We start from the raw sequence: 20,395 nt of genomic DNA, 5'->3' as shown, positions 1-20,395 counted from the left end.
CTGGAAAACTTGCACACACAAAAACCTATTGAGTTGTTTGTCTCCAGTTGATTTTAGTGGAAACAAAATTGTTAGAATTCTCCTCATTTAAGTTTGTAATACCAGTTTGGTTGAAATATGATCTTATCTATGTTCCTTGTGAAGTTACGAGATGCTTCAGGATAATGTGGAAGGATATCGGCGAGAGATAACATCATTGCATGAAAGAATCCAGAAGCTTTCAGCAACCACTCAAAAACAAGAACAAATTATCAACACTATGACTCAAGAGCTGAGAGGAGCTAATGAAAAATTAGCTGTGGCAGAAGTAAGTAGTACAACATATTATGCATAACTGAATTGTTCCAGGGAAAGGGAGAAGTGTAGTCTTATTAGACTATACCAACTGGTAGGATCTACGTTGCTCCCGGGAGGGAGAAAGGAAGTCAAATGACACTGAGGTTTGGTTCAGAGAAAGAGTTTATTCTGCTCTCCGGATAGCAGAAGGCACTTGCGTGGCCAGTCCATAGCAAGTCCAAAGAAATGAGAAATTTCATGCGGTATATATATCCTCCAGGCACTCTCTCCACCCCCCCACCCCCAGGAATCCAACCACATCAGCTTATACATGTAAGTTGACATCCACGACCATAAACTGATATTCCTGTTCCGGTACTCTTCACCATAAAAGGGTGTTCCTGTTCTTGTTCCTATACTCTTATCTTGGAGCAAGAGGTCACCAACTCTAAGAGCGCTCCTGGCGCCGTACGTCAGTGTGGTCAGGACGTAAGATAAGACCCAGACGTCTCATCCCTGCTCTACTCTGGAACTGACAAGGTAATCCCTTGCCATCACGGACTGATAAAGGAGAGAGCTCTGAGCACTTGTTTATACAGCTGACTTTCTGTTTATACATTGACTCAAGCTCAAGCTTCCTGAGCTTGAAAAGCTCAAGTTAATGCATTTTAGAAATGCTCCCTTGGAGAAGGAAAAATGTGGAGTTTGGGTCCCGTTTCAGACTGACTGCACAGAAACCCATTCCTTCAGAAGGAAGAATTATGTTGTGTGAGTGAACTTTATTCAGCACACACATATCCCACTTAATACTACTACTTCTTGTTACTTATTGAATTGATTATTTATTGTTTATTGCATTTATATACTGCCCTTCATCTGAAGATCATAGCTCAGAAAGAGAATTACAGCTTGAAAAGCTTTGGGGATTATCACATCATTAGCTTATTGTTCTTCATTGAGGTGGTTGACAGCAACATATTTCTGTTTCTAGGGACGGCATGAGCCTAGCTAAGCTGTGATTAATCTGTTTTGGCTTTATGTACTCAAGTGGCTGAAAACTCACTGGGAATGTAAATTTTGGGTTAATAACTCACTTTATACAGATGTCAACACTTAACCTTACCAGGATTGAATTAACCTAGAATCAAATGTAATCTCTTTCAAAGGTGAGAGCAGAGAATTTGAAAAAAGAGAAGGATATTTTGAAAATGGCAGAGGTTCGCCTGACTCAGCAGAAAGATTCTTTAGTAACAGCACAGAGAGGACAAAATATGCTGCTTACTAATCTGCAATCTATTCAGGTTTGTTTGTGCCCTCTTTACTCATGCTCTCCGGGTCTCAGCAGGGCGTGTTCATGGAGGAAAGCTTGCTCAGGAACAACACAATGTTTCTCTTGCACATAGGTCTGTGTGTAAGTAACAGATTTGGGGGCGGGGGCTTTACAGCCAGTAAGAGAGCCAGTGTGGTGTAGTGGTTAAGAGCGGTGGACTCGTAATCTGGTGAACTGGGTTCGCTTCCCTGCTCTTCCACATGCAGCTGCTGGGTGACCTTGGGCTAGTCACACTTCTCTGAAGTCTCTCAGCCTCACTCACCTCACAGAGTGTTTGTTGTGGGGGAGGAAGGGAAAGGAGAATGTTAGCCGCTTTGAGACTCCTTCGGGTAGTGATAAAGCGGGGTATCAAATCCAAACTCTTCTGCAGAAGCATTTGGGAGCGCTCTTCCTTTCAGCACAATTCAGCAAAAATGTTCCATGTTAGTATATATTGTTCTTTACTAGGTGATACTGGAAAGGGCTGAGACCGAAACTCAACAGAGGCTCAATAACCAAATAGAGAAATTGGAGCGTGAAATAGCCCAACTGAAGAAAAAACTAGAAAATGAGGCGGAACAAAGGCATTCAGTTAACAAAACTCAAGATGTAAGTATGAAAAATTAAAGAAACAAGTCGTTGACATAGCATTCTTGTGGTTTTTGAAAAGAAAGACAAATGGATCTCCATTCATTTCTGGTTCAAGGCACCAGAATGGAGTTCATACAGTATTTATTCAAGTCGTAGAGTTGCTTCGAAAACTGCCCCATGTGTAGAAGGCTTTATCCACTCAAGGAAGAAATGCCTTATAATGTTTCTAGAGGAGAGCGTAGAAAAGCGAAACAAAATCCAAAGAAATCTTATGCTTGAGCAAACATGAGAGCTGCTGTACAACCTACCTATTACGCCTAGGGAAGGGGGAAGAAATTCATTTAATGTACATTTTCATACAAACCTACCTAATTCACATTTCCCCAAACAAAACGCAAATATCTTCTGCAGTTCATAGTTTTTCTCAGTTTTGTGAAGAGATGTGCAAAATTCTGTTTTAAGCTACCTATAGTTGCAGTTGAGTTACGTTTTAGTCGCTGTCTTTGAAGTAAAGTATGGCCGTTCCTTTTCAGATTCACTTATTGGATGCTAAAAGACAGCTTGAGACAGAAATAAATCTTCATGCTAGCACAAAAGAACTGCTGAAGAATGCCCAAAAGGACATTGCAACATTAAAACAACAGCTTCACAATATGGAGGCCCAGTTAGCATCCCAGTCATCACAAAGAGCTCCTGGTCAAGGTAAGAAAAGGAAAAGTGTAAACATTTGCTAAGTTGAACCTGTGTCTAGCGTGTGTAAAACATGAGAAAACAGCTTCCATGTTTGTTGTTGTTTAGTCGTGTCCGACTCTTCATGACCCCATGGACCAGAGCACGCCAGGCACTCCTGTCTTCCACTGCCTCCCGCAGTTTGGTCAAACTCATGCTGGTAGCTTCGAGAACACTATCCAACCATGTCGTCCCCTTCTCCTTGTGCCCTCCATCTTTCCCAACATCAGGGTCTTTTCCAGGGAGTCTTCTCTTCTCATGAGATGGCCAAAGTATTGGAGCCTCAGCTTCAGGATCTGTCCTTCCAGTGAGCACTCAGGGCTGATTTCCTTAAGAATGGATAGGTTTGATCTTCTTGCAGTCCATGGGACTCTCAAGGGTCTCCTCCAGCACCATAATTCAAAAGCATCAATTCTTCTGCGATCAGCCTTCTTTATGGTCCAGCTCTCAGCTTCCATGTAGTATGCCCCCAAATCCAGAATTAATTTGAAGAACGCTTTATTTTCTTTAACCTTATCTTTGCCATTTTTAGGCCAGCCAAGTGCAAACGAGGATGTGGATGATCTCATAAGTCGATTGAGACAGTCTGAGGAGCAAGTGAATGATTTGAAGGAAAGGCTGAAGATTGCCACAAGTAATGTGGAGCAATACCAAGCTATGGTTGTAAGCCTCGAGGAATCCCTGAACAAAGAGAAGCAGGTACTGGGCTAATAAAACTGCCTGCTCAATATGACTTAGACATGGAACTATGTTTTCATGGTACAACCGCACAAACGCAAGCAGTTTTCTTGTGATTTAGTCAGAAGGTGGGGAAAACAACCCTCGAGAATTGGGATCCAGCACTGCTTTGCATGCCCAGGTGGCAGTGTACTTTTAAACTGGTGTACCAGCTGTGTCCTTTCCTTGATCAATTAATGCTGGTAATCTCAGGTGCCCTGCAGGTGGGGGTGACTTGGGGAAAACAGCCTCGCTGGCTTAGATGCCCACAATGGGGGGGGGCAGTTGCCCCCCTCTAGGTGAATAACAGTTTCCAGATTCTCAGCTTTCACTAAAAAAAAAGAAGAAAAACCTTATAACATTTGTAGAACCCAAAATATTATTTAAAATGTGCAGGCACTATTTCCCCGCTCCCTTCCTTTTTGTGAACAACTAGCCTGCTCTCCCGTTTCACTTTTTACTACCCTCTCCTAAAAATCCATTCAGACGCATATGTTTGCAGGCCAGAATAGGATCCCTGACAGATCTAATTAGACCTGTGGGCCGGAGTTTGCACACTGCTGCTGTGATCAATACGGTCAAATAATTTGTGTAGGTCCCTTACATGAGCTGATATTGCTGAAAGCCAGTGGAAAAGATCTCATTTTTAATTGGCATTTATTTAGGAACTATAAAATAAAAAGTGGCCCAAGAGTATCTCGGACATGCTTTGTCCTCACAGCAGATTCCTCAAGCTAACAGCTTGCCCTTTATCTGTTACACTTGTAGATTTTTCTCACCCTTTAAAATGGGAGGGTTAGGGTTAGGATTTGAGCATTGGCCTGTAATTCAGATTTGAGCATTGGCCTGTATTTCTCAAGCTTGCTTTCCATTCTCAGTGAAAGTGATGGACTGTAAGCAGGTCTCCTGTGTGCTGTGTGCCACTTACGGATATCACATTTAAAACTGAGTTAATTGTGCAGGTAACTGAAGAGGTTCGCGCTGCCGTTGAAGCCCGCCTGAAGGAGGCCTCTGAGTACCAGTCCCAACTAGAAAAGAAATTGATGGAGGCAGAGAAGGAAAAGCAGGAACTTCAGGATGAGAAACGTAAAGCTATAGAGAACATGGAACAGCAGGTATAGAAGCACGAGTATTCTCCTTCATATTTTTTCCTTTCACTGTAGCTAGCAAGAGAACTTGGCCAGGCTACAAAGGGCTTCTATATCTAGTGTAATTTTTATTCTTAAGGTTTTCTTTAACTCGGTGAACGACAGACCCTAATGCCATTTTGCCATGTGCTTTTGCAAGTCCTCTCTGTTTGCCATGTGGCATGTGGAGGGTGTGTGTCAGGGCTGCTGTTCTTAAAAACTGGCACCCAAAGCCCCATTGGACATACAGAGTTACTTGTGTTAATTAATTCACACAATTACCATATTTTTTGCTCTATAAGGCTCACTTTTTCCCTCCTAAAAAGTAAGGGGAAATGTGTGTGCGTCTTATGGAGCGAATGCAGGCTGCGCAGCTATCCCAGAAGCCAGAACAGCAAGAGGGATTGCTGCTTTCACTGCGCAGCGATCCCTCTTGCTGTTCTGGCTTCTGGGATTCAGAATATTTTTTTTCTTGTTTTCCTCCTCCAAAAACTAGGTGTGTCTTATAGAGCGAAAAATACGGTATTTTTTTCTGATGCGGTCATCACAAAATAAGCTTTATCTTTTGAAATCTTCCTTTTTCCTCAGCGTGTGATGGAAAACAGCCAGTGATGACAGTGTTTGTTTCATTCAGATGAAAAGCATGATTATATCAATCTGCCCTAAGCATGCAGAGGGTTTTTTATTGGGGAAGTTTGTGTAGAAGTAAAGAACTGCCTTAGATGACCTTGAATTAAGTCAAATTCAGGTTTAGCGCTTATTACAGTGGTGCCCCGCAAGACGAATGCCTCGCAAGACGGAAAACCCGCTAGACGAAAGGGTTTTCCGTTTTGGAGGTGCTTCGCAAAATGAATTTCCTATGTGCTTGCTTCGCAAGACGAAAATGTCTTGCAAGTTCCTGCGGGGTTTTTTTCCTTTTCCCCCCCTTTTTCCCAAGCCGCTAAACCGCTTATCAGCTGAAGGCTAAGCTGCTTATCAGCTGATCTTTAAGCCGCTTAACAGCTGATGCTAAGCCGCTTATCAGCTGATCTTTAAGCCGCTTAACAGCTGATCTTTAAGCCGCTTATCAGCTGATCGTTAAGCCGCTTATCAGCTGATCTTTAAGCCGGCTAAGCCGCTAATACTGTAGCGCTAAGCCGCTAAACCTCTAATGGGCTTGCTTCGCAAGACGAAAAAACCCGCAAGACGAAGAGACTCGCGGAACGGATTCTTTTCGTCTTGCGAGGCACCACTGTATTTGATTATTCAGTGTGCCAATCAGCTGTAACTTTAAAATGTAATGGTTTTCAAAGGTTTGTGATTGTTTGACACTTGATGTTTAATGACTAGCTTTCTGAGCTGAAGAAAAATCTCGCCAGTATGAAGTCTGAAGTCCAGGAAGCTCTTCAGAGAGCAAATACAGCTCTTACCAACGAGCAGCATGCTAAACGGGACTGCCAAGAACAAGTAAGTTTTTATAAGGCCTATCCAGACACAGGATATTGTTGATAATTTATGTTCCATTTGTAGCCTTATTGGAGTTCACCGATTGGGTCTGCGGACAGGAGGAAGGAAGTCAAATGACACCGAGGGTTGGTTCAGAGAAAGAGTTCTTTATTTCTGCTCTCCGGAACAGCAGAAAGGCACTTGCGTGGTCAGTCCACAGCAAGTCCAAAGAAATGAGAGATTACATGCAGTATATATATCCTCCAGGCACCCTCTCCCCCCTCCCCAGGAATCCAGCCACGTCAGCTTGTGCACGCAGGTTGACATCACAGATGTTCCTGCTCCGGTATTCTTAACCATAAAAGGGTATTCCTTCCTGTACTTCTGACCATAAAAGGTTGTTCCTGATTCCTATGCTTGCTCTTGGAGCAAGAGGTCATCAACTCCCAAGAACACACTCTGGCGCTGTTCCCGGACTAGGTCTGTGCGTCTTTGTGGTCAGGATGTAAGATAAGGCACAGATGTGTCTTCCCTGTTCTACTGGTACAGTCAAGGCCATCCTTGCCGTCACGAACTGATAAAGGAGAGAGCTCTGAGCACTTGTTTATACAGCTGGGTTTTGGCTCAAGAGCTCAAGTGAAAGCATTTTAGCTAAGGAAAAATAGGGATTTTGGTGCAGTTTCAAACTGCCTGCACAGTCAGTTTTGGGTTTGGGAAACCCATTCCTTCACATTGATTTTCCATGACTGTGTTTCTTATAAATGAGGATTGTGCACTCACGCACTGCTCTTGTACCAGCTCCATTGATTGCCAACCTTATTTTGGACCAGTGGGCACATTTTGGTTCTGTAAAAGGGTGTGGTTGTCACGGGTGTGTGGTGTAACACAACGTGAGTGCTGTGAGTGTGTGGCATAACACAAAATTGGAGAGAGTGTAGTCATTGCTGCTTACACCTGCTTAGGAAATCAGCTATGTCCTACTGGTTCCTGATTGTGGAGATCACACAATATTTACATTTCCTTCTGCCCTCCCAAAAAATGCTGTTGATGTGTAATAACAGGGAGCATTCCCCAGTACCAGGAGAAATATACAAGATGTCCACACACCGCACAGATTACAAGCAAGCACTGCATCTCTCTCACACACATACAGTCTCATTCTCCATGCGCACGCACGCACAGACACACACACACAAGTACTTCCCATATATAGCTGCCTCTGTCTGCTCAGATGTAGTTCTCCCTCTCTGTCTCACAGACCCTTCATACATGCAGATCACACACTGCTAACATACCTGCCCCCATACTCCAATACATCTCCCCCAAACAGTATATACCTCCCCCTCCACCCACCCACCTGCATGTACACCTATCTCTCTGTCTCACAAACTACACACATACCCAGAACAAATGTACATAATACCTTCCCGTCTCTTTCACACACACCAAGCACACAGACACGGCACCTCTCTCCATCTCTTGCTGCCCAGGTACATCTCTCTCAATTACACATAGAGACCGTGCATGAACAACCTACCCTCCGCATTCAGAAAAGCTCCAGAGGCAAAGAAAGGTGCCTGCAATCTCCCAAAAAGACCCCCCCCCCCAAGAAAACTAAAAGGAAAAAAGGAAGGCCCCCAATCTGACGCTGGCTCTCTGGTAGCTCGGGGACACTAAGCGAGTCTACAGGCACCAGGTTGGTGTTCCCTGCACTAGCCTAATGGGAGTACAATGGTACCTTGGTTTGCAAACAGTCTGGTTTGCATACATTTTGGATTACAAACACGTCAAACCCGGAAGTGCGTGTCCCAGTTTGCGAACTTTTTTTGGATTACAACCTTTTTTTTTTTTATTACGAACAAATTTGGAAGGAGAAGGAATTTGCCCATGTGAAGACCATCAGGTGGAAACTCTTACACATATAGTTCTTAAATGTAAACTATATGTTGATCTCCGCCAGCAGTTCCTAGATCAACTCTGCATCCCCAAATGGAAACCAGAGTTAGAGGTCATACATTTTCTATTATTGGGGAATAATCAAGAGCTCACCAAGTTAGTGGCTAAATATCTTTATCCGTTTTTTTGTCGTCAAAACACATTGCAGACGTCTGATCTCCCTGGAGACCTAGAGATGTAATGTTAGACTGCTTTGCCTCTTTCATTTGACAAATGATTTGTGTCACTGGGAAGGCGGGAATTCTGTATTGATTTGCTATGGATGTTTGTATGTGATGCCAATAAAAGGTTTGATGATGATGGAAAATTTTGGGGGAGGCCCCATTGGCGAAAGAGTGCCTTGAGTTACACAACCTGTTTTGGTTTACGAACGAACCTCCGGAACGGATTGTGGTTGTAAACCAAGGTACAACTGTAATTGCATGTTTATTGCATGTTGGTCTGCACTCATTGAAAATGTGAAGCATCAGTGTCTTATCCCTTTTTGTTAGAATGACACTGTAATGCTATATCGCTTGGGAACTTGTATGCAAGCTTATGTAATCAGTGGGCTCCTGCTACAAAAAAATAAATCTGTCTAATCTAGAATGCAGTTACGGAAAACTCTTGTATCCTAAATTTTAGGAGAACCAGCAAGGCTGCTTGGAATGGGCTGGGTTTTGTTTTCCCCACTTAAACTTACACATCACTTTAGTGACAAAATGAGAACCTTTAAAGTGCGGGGGGCCAAAGAAAGTGAATTGAATTCCTTAAAAGTTCAGAAATGGTGATAGCTGGGTGTTTTTTTTAAACAGGCCAAGATAGCAGCGGAAGCACAGAATAAATATGAGCGGGAACTGATGCTTCATGCCTCTGATGTTGAAGCCTTGCAGGCTGCCAAAGAACAAGTTGCTAAGAATTCCACAATAAAGCAGCAATTGGAGGAAGCTGCCCAGAAAGCAGAAGCTACATTGCGAGAGAGCAGAGCTTCGTGGGAAGAGAGAGAGAGAATGTTAAAGGTAACTTTTCCGACTGTACAAGTTTTACACATACTGTATGTGAAATCCTGAAAGCAGGTGACATTAAAAAATAAAATAAACTCTTCTCTTAAAGGATGAAGCTTCTAAGCTGGCTTCTCGCTGTGAAGACTTAGAAAAACAGAACAGACTGTTGCATGAACAGCTGGAAACTCTCAGCGACAAGATGATGTCTTCAATGAAGGAAGGCATGCCAGGAGCATTAAATGTGTCTCTCACTGAAGAAGGAAAATCACAAGAACAGATAGTGGAAATTCTCAGGTGTGTTATTTAGTGTATGGATCTGATGTCATTCCCAGGCCCTAAGGAAGCCAGACTGTCCTCCACCAGGGCCAGGGCTTTTTCAGTGACTGACCTGGTGGAATGCTCCGTCCCACAAGACTAGGGCCCTGCAGGACTTGATCTCCTTCCTCAGGGCCTGTAAGACAGAGCTATTCCGCCTGGCCTTCAATTTGAATTAGCTTGATCCTATATTCCCTTTTCCCTTTCCTCTTCTATGAAGAGCCCCTTTCTGGGACCCCACATTTAAATTCTTCCCTGGTCTCCTTGCTGGCCCTAGTAGAACCAACATGGCCAGGTAGGCCTGGTGATCATTTGATGTCTACTGACTGGGGTGGTTTTGTTTTGTTTTTCCCCAAAATGACCCCTGAATTTTTGAATTTTATTGATATTGATGTTGCATTTTATGCTGTTATTAAGTCACATTTTAATCAATGTTTTATATTTGCTGTTAGCCGCCCTAAGCCTGGTTTTTAAACCGGGAAGGGTGGGTATAAAATTATTATCATTATCATCATTATTATTTAATTGGCAAAGTAATGAACCACAGGAGTACACAAAGTGGGTATCCTCCAGAAAATGTGGACTACAAATCCCCCAGAGAACACGGCAAGTGATGATAAAGTCTATAATCCACAACATCTGGGGAGAGCACCATCTTTAGTATTATTACGGTTTTAAGCTGCCCATTTGGGTTTCCCCAGCCACTCTGGGTGGCTCGCAACAAAATATTCGCTATACCCTGCTTCAGGGCCCATTTGCAAATGTTTCAAGGGGATTTTTGAAATGCCTAGTATTTGAGCAGATTTGACAAAATCAAAACTTCTTCCCATTGGTATAGAAGGTCATCGGGTTGGGATTTTGCTCCACCTTGTGGTCGAAGGCAGGGGGTAGGCTTTTGTGGTAACCGGGTGGCTCTTCAAGAATCCGGTTTGCTTTCCTGCCTTCATTGAAACAATTGTGATTTTTCCAAAGCAGTTGAAAGAGCCATATTCTAGGGGTCAGGAAGAAGCAGCAGCATTGTAAACTCACTCCTTTCCTGCACTCAGATCCTCGCCCCGTGTGACTTCTCCCTCTTGGGTATCTTATGTGGCCATTGCTAACCGAAGGGTGCTCCTAAACTCCAATTCAGAAACATGGCTTAAACCTTAACCAAGGGTAGCAATGCGCGCGCGCACACACACACACACACACACACTGGTAACATAGCATAACACAGTCTGACAACCCACTTTCAGATCCTAAACTATATGATCTCGCACTGTGTCTGCATTTGCCTGTAATAACATTATAAGGCCGAAACAAATCCCAATATTGATTGGTCATGTTTTCCAACTTCCCTTTAAAACCCATCAATTTTTAGCTTTGCGGGCTAAACAGTGTTTTGTTGAGGCATTTAATCTCAAGTAGTGCTTCTTTCCACCGCAGGTTTATACGCAGAGAAAAGGAGATTGCAGAAACGAGGTTTGAGGTGGCACAAGTGGAGAGCTTACGGTACCGCCAGAGGGTGGAACATTTGGAAAGGGAGCTCCAACAATTGCAGGAAAGTCTGAACGCAGAGAGAGAGAAAGTGCAGGTATGTATGTGTGTTCCTATGGTCACCTTTAGTTAGAAGTTAACAAAAGTATTTCCCTTTGTATATTGACACTTCAGAGTCCTGGAAACATTCCTGTCCTATTGACAGACATGCAGTTTATTAGGAATGCTGCTTGTTTCGTTGGTAATATCTGGAGAACACCTCTGGCTTGCTTTCAGAAACACAACTGTTGTTACATACAAAGAATCTGAGATAATTTGCCTGTGCTGAAACATCTGGTGTTTGAAGTGAAGATGAATGCTTAGATTTAAGTTGGCTTCTTTAGAAAACAATGAGATTCCTCTGAGAAGATTGGCAGTGGTGGCCAAGATTCCCTGGAAGACCACTGGTCAATTCTTTTCTCTGCATTGCGAAGCCACAAGGAGTGTTGGCTGTGTTCATGCAGTGAACCCACAATTCATATGGGTCAAAACCCAGGCTGTTCTATGTGAACGGACTGTGACAAACGGATGCTTCAAAATGTTTGTGCAGCAGAGATGTTCATTGATAGAGCTATAGATAGTTTTGAAACCACTGGATTCATGTAATGGGCCAGAGGCTGATCAGTACAGACACCTGGTAAGGGCCTGGAGTAGGAGAATAATAATAATTTATTATTTGTACCCTGCCCCTCTGGCTGGGTTTCCCCAGCCACTCTGTTCGGCTTCCAACAAAGATTAAAAATACTTCAAAATGTCACACATTAAAAATTTCCCTGAACAGGGCTGCTTTCTAAATGTCAGGTAGTTGTTTATCTCTTTGACATCTGATGGATAACCTTGTTAGATACCACAGTGGCCTTTCATGTCTGAGAATTGTTCATATTATATGTGGGTGGCGCTGCAATCTTAAACCACTGAGCCTCTTGGGCTTGCCGATCAGAAGGTCGGCGGTTCGAATCCTTACGACGGGGTAAGCACCCGTTGCTCTGTCCCAGCTCCTGCCAACCTAGCAGTTCAAAAGCATGCCAGTGAAAGTAGATCAATAGGTACCACTGTGGCAGGAAGGTAAACAGCATTTCCATGCACTCTGGTTTCCGTCATGGTGTCCTGTTGCACCAGAAGTGGTTTAGTCATGCTGGCCACATGAGACAGAAAGCTGTCTGGAGAAACGCCAGCTCTCTTGTCCTGAAAGTGAGGTGAGCGCCGCAATCCCATAGTTGCCTTTGACTGGATTGAACCGTCCAGGGGTCCTTTACCTTTTTTTTAACCTTTTATTATATATATTGCTCGCTCTGACAGTTAACTTTGCCAAGTTAACAGGGTTAATGAACGCACTTAATAGTTTCCCAAGAAAATTACCATGGCACTCCAGGTCGCATCTTCCTGAAAACGTGGATATTGATACACATGTTTGGGATTTCACTATTGTGTTGAATTTTAGGTGACAGCGAAAACAATTGCTCAGCATGAAGAACTAATGAAGAAGACAGAGACCATGAATGTTTTGATAGAAACCAACAAGATGCTGAGGGAGGAGAAAGAGAGACTGGAACAGGAACTGCAGCAAATGCAGGCAAAAGTCAGTATGAATTTTAAATCTAGCTTTCAAAACCCTAAAACACTGAAAACCACAAATTATTGAACAAAATGAGAAATTACAGAATATACACTTAGCTCCCCCTGTGTCAAACCATAATTTACAACCTACAGTAATTTGAGACATTTGAAAGTTTCAAATCAAGGAGCTGTTCATTCACTGAGACACGACGTTAAACTCTGAATGTGGAGATTTTGGCTGTACCAGGAAACAAAGTCACTCGGAAGTAACTTCTAAACCGTTATGTGTTCAGGTGCGTAAACTGGAAGCTGATATCTTGCCTTTGCAAGAGTCTAATGCTGAACTGAGCGAGAAGAGTGGGATGCTTCAAGCAGAGAAGAAGCTTTTGGAAGAGGATCTCAAACGCTGGAAAGCACGGACCCAGGTGAGCTTACCTTATATTCAAGGACTATTGTTTTGCAATGCCTCACAGGACATTTCTCCAGAGTACAATAAGGAGGTCCTCACTCCAAGATGGCTGAAAATGTTACATAGTAGAAGACCAAGAAAGGGGAATAAGGCAATAGATATGGTATAAGATTTGGGGCAGGTTTACACTTTTGCTTAGACGGAAAGAAGGGAAGCATTTAAGAAAAGCTAAAAGCATTAGGAGGGATATCTGCACTAAGGTAAATATTATCGGGTGCTCATGGAAAGATAAGTATTGATCAGAGTGAGGGAGGATGAAGAGGGAAGGGATTTTTCTCTTCCTTTAGGCAGTTACAAGTAGGTAGCAGTCCTGAATCTCATGAAGTTTTCAGAATGTGTGTTGCTTTGTGTTTTTGCTTTGTGAATACAGTGGTACCTCTGGATGCGAACGGGATCCATTCCGGAGCCCCATTCGCATCCTGAAGTGACTGCAACCCGCGTCTGCGGGTCATGATTCGCTGCTTCCGTGCATGCACGTGACATCATTTTGAGCGTCTGCGTGAGCGGCAAAACCCGGAAGTAGCGTGCTCTGTTACTTCTGGGTCGCCATGGAGCACAGCCCGAAAAGGCTTAACCTGAAGTGACTTCAACCCAAGGTATGACTGCATTTTATATTTTGAGGGAGTTTTTTTAGTTTTGTTACGTATGTATAGCTATATATTTGTATTGTATTTGTTATCTTTCTATAAACCACTTAAAGACCCTGCTGATACTAAGTGCAATATAAATATACGAAAGAAACCAGATGAATAAGATAAATTGGGGAAAAGAATAAGCTCGCTCATAGGTAAATTTCTTCTTGCAGCATTTATTGAGCCAACAAAAAGACACAGATATTGAAGAGTATCGGAAGCTTCTTTCAGAGAAGGAGGTGAACACCAAACGCATACAGCAGATGAGTGAAGACATAGGCAGGCTTAAAGCAGAAATTGCAAGGTAAACGTCAAGGAATGTCTTAAAATTTTGGAGATGCCAAATACTTGATAGTAGAAGCACCCATTCCTATCAACATTAAGTTCTTGTTCAGCAGTTAATGGGGTGTCTTGGCAATTCTAATCCTGATATATTTGTTCAGCCTTTACCACAGGTGTTGGTAGTAGCAGCAGCCATGGATTCAGATACCATAAGCAAGGACCCTTAATTTTTATTTCCATACCTCTTTTAAACTGCTCACATTTTCCAATAATAAAAGGGAGGAGTATACAGAAAGTAGCTCTCATTGGTTTCCGTTGTGTTAGAAGTTCTTTCAATTTTTGTTAAGGTCAAATGCTTCACTGACAACAAGTCAGAATCTGGTCCAGACCCTCCGAGAAGATCTGGCAAAAACGAAAACGGAAAAGGACACCCTTCAGAAAGATTTGGACATTAAACTGGCTGACATCCAAGAGAAAGTTAAAACGATAACACAGGTGAAGAAAATTGGACGTAGGTACAAGACTCAGTATGAAGAACTGAAAGCACAACATGACAAGGTAGGTTTTAACTTCTGATAAGTAAAATGGAAGAGCTCTTCCATATTAGATTTTTGTAAATTCAGCCAGTCTTCATTTTTGAAAATTGTGCTCTAGTATGGAAGGCTGTAGGAATGTAGAATGTTTGAAGTTTTATTCTGTTTAATATTCTGTTGGGAGCCGCCCAGAGTGGCTGGGGAAACCCAGCCAGATGGGCGGGGTATAAAAAATAAATTGTTGTTGTTGTTGTTGTTGTTATAGAATGTACAACCTGCTGTAATTTTGGTTACTAGCTTGTATAATACCAATCCCTTTAACCAACTTAGATGTTTACTTTCCAAAATTTTAGGTGATTGCAGAAGCATCAACTCCATCTTCTGCAGAACAGCAAGAGCAACATGTTTCAGACAAAGAAATTCAAGAAGTGAAAGAAGCTCTGAGCCAAGCTGAGACCAAGATAAAAGCCTTGGAAGGACAGATTGAAAATTTACAGAAGGTGGGAGAGCCTTTTCTGAGGATCATATGTGTCTGTAGCCAACTCCCAAAATGAATAATCAGCTTACCAAAAAGACTGAAGTGGGATGTTGTGCTTTTATGATGGGGGACCAAGTTTAGATCCCTGGATGGCTGTGAGGTTTGGCCCAGTCATGCTGTTTCAGCTTAACGTGCCTTAAAGGGATATTCCCAGGTGTGCTGCCCTGAAACCATTGGGGAATAGTAGGTAGTGGTGAAAAAATACCATAGAAAATCGTTTGTAAGTGTTTCAGAAATTTTACACCACAGGGAGAAGTTACCTTTACAGTATAAAGGTAAAGGGACCCCTGACCATTAGGTCCAGTCATGACTGACTCTGGGGTTGCGGCACTTATCTCACTTTATTGGCCGAGGGAGCCAGCGTACAGCTTCTGGGTCATGTGGCCAGCATGACTAAGCCACTTCTGGCGAACCAGAGCAGCGCACGGAAACGCCGTTTACCTTCCCGCCAGAGCGGTACCTATTTATCTGCTTGCACTTGACGTGCTTTTGAACTGCTAGGTGGGCAGGAGCAGGGACCGAGCAACGGGAGCTCACCCCGTTGTGGGGATTCGAACCGCCGACCTTCTGATCGGCAAGTCCTAGGCGCCACCCGCTTCCCTCCTTTACAGTATACTCAAGATTCAAACACCCTATGCTCTTACAGCTCTTAGATTGTCTAGGATTTTCTCATAGAAAGCTTGCGCTACTTCACTAATCACCCAGTGATTGAAAGCAGTTCTGTATCCTGAAGTTTCCATGTCTTGCTTTCTGTAGACGCTCGGCGAGAAGGACACCGAAGTAAAAAATCTCCAGGAACAGGTAGCCCAGCTTCAGTCAGAGGCTTCCCGTCTTCAGCAAGATCTACAGGAGAAAACATCACAAGAGGAGCAGCTCAGGCAGCAGGTTGCTGAGAAGGAGGAGAAGATGAAGAAGACGCTTCTGGCTGCCAAGCAGAGGATTGCACAGTTAGCAGGTGAATTGCCTGGCAGTTCTTTCGAAGCGGTTGCCATTTTTAGTTCTTTGGCGTAAGGTTTTTATGTTGCTGTAAGGTTCCAGCTACCTGATCAAGGTAGAAGCTTGCATAAGAGAGAGTCCACAACGTCAGGTTCACAAAATGATTTCAAAAGTGTGTTTGTATAAACAGACAGATGCACATGACATCACATCTAATCCTATTTTCTTCTCCTAAAATATTCCATCCTTTATTGCTGCTGCTTTTGTAAACATGGCTTAGCCCTATCCAGATAATCAGGAGTTGTATTTGGTAAGGGGATAGGGAACTCTGCCAGCACAGAAGCCCATCTCATAACCATGCATTGAATGCTGCATTATTTCACAGTAGAAATAGAACTGGGCGTCAGATTTGAGCCGGCCCCACGTCTGGGTAGGAGTCGTTTGTGATTAGTACCAGTATTCTGTTAATGGAGAGCCAGTGTGGTGTAGTGGTTAAGAGCAGTGGACTCGTAATCTGGTGAACTGGGTTCGCGTCTCCGCTCCTCCACATGCAGCTGCTGGGTGACCTTGGGCCAGTCACACTTCTCTGAAGTCTCTCAGCCCCACTCACCTCACAGAGTGTTTGTTGTGGGGGAGGAAGGGAAAGGAGAATGTTAGCCGCTTTGAGACTCCTTCGGGTAGTGATAAAGCGGGATATCAAATCCAAACTCTTCTTCTTCTCTTCTTCTAATGCAAGGGCCCTATGTATAGAGCTCAGCACATGTTGATGGAAACTTGGAGGCTGCGTCCTCTTGAGTGGTGTTCTGCTTGCATACACACTCAGGCCACTGTGCAGATATAATACCCGACATGGATTTTGGATTGGAGGGGTGTCCTGATCCAAGTCCCCTCTCATTGTAGCCCTTGAACATTTGCATAACACCATGTTAAAATGGAAATGTTGAATACAGTGGTACCTCGGGTTAAGTACTTAATTTGTTCCGGAGGTCCGTTCTTAACCTGAAACTGTTCTTAACCTGAAGCACCACTTTAGCTAATGGGGCCTCCTGCTGCCGCTGCGTCGCCGGAGCCCGATTTCTGTTCACATCCTGAAGCAAAGTTCTTAACCCAAGGTACTATTTCTGGGTTAGATGACTCTGTAACCTGAAGCGTATGTAACCTGAAGCGAATGTAATCCGAGGCACCACTGTATTAGGGGACCTGCAGGGACAGAGCTCTTCATGAAAATGCTGTTTTCAGAATTCCTGTATAAAGAGACATAGTAAGGAGTTTCGACTTGCCTTCCTATACTTTAATTCAGGTGCGAAGGAACAGCTGACCAAAGAAAGCGAGGAGTGGAAACAAAAGAGCGGTGCACTGGAAGAGCAGAAGACTGAGTTGGAAGTGCGGATGAGCGCACTTAAATCGCAGTATGAAGGCCGCATTTGCCGCCTAGAGAGAGAGCTCCGAGAGCAGCAAGAGAGGCACCACGAGCAGCGAGATGAGCCAGCAGAATCTACCAATAAGGTAAGGACGCGGGTGGCACTGTGGTCTAAACCACTGAGCCTCTTGGGCTTGCCGATCGGAAGGTTGGCGGTTCGAATCCACGCAATGGAATGAGCTCCTGTTGCTCTGTCCCAGCTCCTGCCAACCTAGCAGTTCGAAAGTACACCAGTGCAAGTAGATAAATAGGTACTGCTGTGGCGGGAAGGTAAACAGCGTTTCCATGCGCTCTGGTTTCCGTCACGGTGTTCCGTTGTGCCAGACGCGGTTTAGTCCTGCTGGCCACATGACCCAGAAAGCTGTCTGTGGACCTCAGCCTGATAGCAAGATGAGCGCCACAACTCCATAGTCGCCTTTGACTGGACTTAACTGCCCAGGGGTCCTTCATCTTTTCTTTTTTCTTTTTCTTATTACTGATAAGATAGACAATTTGTGCAGCTCTACTTTTGTGGTTTGATACCAAATTTCCATCCACTAAAGCTGTTACTAGATTGGTTGTGGTGCTTGAGGGGGTATGGATTTTTGAAGATGGCATAGAATCATATAATTGTTGGGTTGGAAGGGACCCTAAGGGAAATCTAGTCCAACCTCCTGTAGTCCATGACAGATGAATATCCAGTTTTTGCTTAAAAACCTGCAATGAGGAAGAGTCCACTGCCTTCTGAGAATTCATTGTCTCAAATAAATCTGTAATAAAAACACAAATGTCAATATTCTGATAACAATTCAGTAGAATGCAAGACTTAGGTGCTATTTCATACAATCATTTCCGCTGATATTTTGAATCCTGTGGCTTACTGAAGCATTTTGTCCAATAGGCTCCAGAACAGCAGAGACAGATCACCCTTAAGTCTACTCCTGCTGCAGGTGACAGAGGAATGTGAGTTCTTGTGTTCATTCTTTCATACCTCTGTCGATACTTCCCACTCTTGTTTTATAAGCTGCTACTAGCACACGGCGATACTAAATTAATTCTCTGAAACCGGTATGGCAGTCAAACCACAATACAGGTTTCCGACTTTCTGAGCTGGTGGTATATTGCGGCTCCCCGGCTACTGACAGCACAGCTCACTTCCCCCCTGCCAGCTTGTGCTGTGCTGGCGGCAGCCTGGAACCCGTGATGTATCTATCACCAGCTCAAATTGCCTTGATCGGCCGGGGGGGGGTGTTAACTGCTCCACTGAGGGGTGGGCAACTGTTTAACAAAGCCCTCTCCTGGGGGCTTGATCAGCTGAGGGACTGGTAGATGGGAATGGGCTGGGTGTGGAGCCTAGATACTTTATACATTATAGCCCCCTCTGTTCTACACATTAGGGACGCAGGTGGTACTGCAGTCTAAACTGAGCCTCTTGGGCTTGCCAATCGGAAGGTCGGCGGTTCGAATCCCCATGGTGGTAGTGAGCTCCTGTTGCTCTGTCCCAGCTCCTGCCAACCTAGCAGTTTGAAAGCATACCAGCACGAATAGATAAATAGGTACCGCTGTGGCAGGAAGGTAAATGGCATTTCCATGGGCTCTGGCACTTGTCACAACGTCCTGTTGTGCCAGAAGTGGTTTAGTCATGCTGGCCACGTGACCCGGAGAGCTGTCTGTGAATAAACGCCAGCTCCCTCACATTTGTAGAATGTGTTTCTAAGAAAATAAACATTGGGTTGTGGTGCGAGTTTGCCCATACCAGAATGCTTTGGGTTAAAAAATAATGGAAGAACGAATGTTTGTTGTGTAGTATTGTTTGCAGAAAATAACTTCTAGTGAATACCTGATCTCAGATGAACCTATCGCAGGAAAGTTGCTTCCCTAGTTGCTAGAGGAAGGGCAAACTAAGCAAAGGACTAGGGAATGAGATAGAAGTCATAAAAGTGTACTAAAAGTGGTGGGGGACAGAAAATCTTTAGGACACCCGTGATTCCTCCCCTTTGAAGGTTGTGAATGCCTGGATAGGGCTATAATTCATTTATGGACATTTAAAGGCCACAAGGCATACTGTTGCTGGTTGCCTTTGCTTACAGACTAACATAGCCATCTCTCTGGAAATTTGCCCTTCAGTTAGATTGGGCTGTAATCCCAAACTCGTTTACTAGGGTGTAAGACCTATTGCGTGCCACAACCCCATAGTCACCTTTGACTGGACTTGACCACCCAGGGGTCCTTTACCTTTACCTTTCTAGACATCACTCCAATGAAGACTGTTTACATTGTACTTATTTACATATATTTAGAATAATATCTAACACATACAACTTTGACTTTTATCTAGTGCTAGTACTTCAGATCCACCAACAGCCAACATCAAACCAACTCCTGTTGTATCTACTCCAAGCAAAGTGACAGCAGCTGCAATAGCTGGGAACAAATCGACCCCAAGGGCCAGCATCCGCCCAATGTTGACTCCAACAACTGTCACAAATCCTACATCTACCCCAACAGCCACAGTTATGCCGACAACACAGGTGGAAACTCAGGAAGGTACATTACCGATCAAAAGGCTTAACAATGTACATGGTGAATAGTGATTTTTTTAATGTGCAATTTCTAGGATTCTATATGCCTGTGCTGGTCCCGTGGGTTACCCGAGAGGCGAGGTCCAAGTCCGGTCCGTGGTCAAAGGTGCAACGTGGAGGCAGTCCATAGTAGCTGAAGCTGGGTGCAGGGCAGGGAATTGGGTGAAGTCAGGGACAGGCGTGCAAGCAGGGAGCCAGGGCGGGTCAGGAGCTCAGGCCGGAAAGCAGGACAGGGTTTAGGCAGGAACTAGCAACCAACAATGTTGCTCCCACAACTTGGGACTGGGGCTGGCCGGCTTTTATCTGCCCCAAGGCATAGGGCGGCCCCGATCCTCAGATGACTCGCCTCTCCTGGCCTGGAGGCGAGCACTCCTCCTGCAGGAACTTAGTTCAGGAGGAGCGAAGCTCAGGAGAGGCTGGAGGGTTACCGGACCCAGAGGCAACCTCAGCTTCCCCTGACGGGGCTGAGAGTGGAGCACCTGCAGGCAATGGGTCCTCCATCACCTCAGGAGCAAGACCAGACT

At 44.2% G+C, this 20,395-nt stretch overlaps 1 protein-coding gene across 2 annotated transcripts in view; it reads left to right on the top strand.

The window, feature by feature from the left end:
* TPR (translocated promoter region, nuclear basket protein) overlaps positions 1 to 20,395 on the top strand; it is a 66,558-nt gene that overhangs the window by 24,919 nt on the left and 21,244 nt on the right. For both annotated transcript variants that reach the window (XM_081012008.1, XM_081012007.1), the window contains exons 17-35: positions 145 to 307; positions 1,443 to 1,577; positions 2,054 to 2,194; positions 2,710 to 2,878; positions 3,438 to 3,604; positions 4,585 to 4,737; positions 6,079 to 6,195; positions 8,925 to 9,128; positions 9,223 to 9,407; positions 10,854 to 11,001; positions 12,385 to 12,522; positions 12,794 to 12,925; positions 13,775 to 13,905; positions 14,231 to 14,441; positions 14,770 to 14,916; positions 15,711 to 15,909; positions 17,191 to 17,396; positions 18,191 to 18,252; positions 19,628 to 19,836. In XM_081012008.1, the coding sequence (XP_080868134.1) occupies positions 145 to 307; positions 1,443 to 1,577; positions 2,054 to 2,194; positions 2,710 to 2,878; positions 3,438 to 3,604; positions 4,585 to 4,737; positions 6,079 to 6,195; positions 8,925 to 9,128; positions 9,223 to 9,407; positions 10,854 to 11,001; positions 12,385 to 12,522; positions 12,794 to 12,925; positions 13,775 to 13,905; positions 14,231 to 14,441; positions 14,770 to 14,916; positions 15,711 to 15,909; positions 17,191 to 17,396; positions 18,191 to 18,252; positions 19,628 to 19,836 (3,017 nt within the window). The remainder of the gene's footprint in view (positions 1 to 144; positions 308 to 1,442; positions 1,578 to 2,053; positions 2,195 to 2,709; positions 2,879 to 3,437; positions 3,605 to 4,584; positions 4,738 to 6,078; positions 6,196 to 8,924; positions 9,129 to 9,222; positions 9,408 to 10,853; positions 11,002 to 12,384; positions 12,523 to 12,793; positions 12,926 to 13,774; positions 13,906 to 14,230; positions 14,442 to 14,769; positions 14,917 to 15,710; positions 15,910 to 17,190; positions 17,397 to 18,190; positions 18,253 to 19,627; positions 19,837 to 20,395) is intronic.

This window comes from Podarcis pityusensis (assembly GCF_964106645.2).
Source record: "Podarcis pityusensis genome assembly, chromosome: 6".
Classification (NCBI taxonomy): domain Eukaryota; kingdom Metazoa; phylum Chordata; class Lepidosauria; order Squamata; family Lacertidae; genus Podarcis; species Podarcis pityusensis.
Note: the sequence above shows the minus strand (reverse complement) of the source record. Positions and strands in the feature narration are given on the sequence as shown.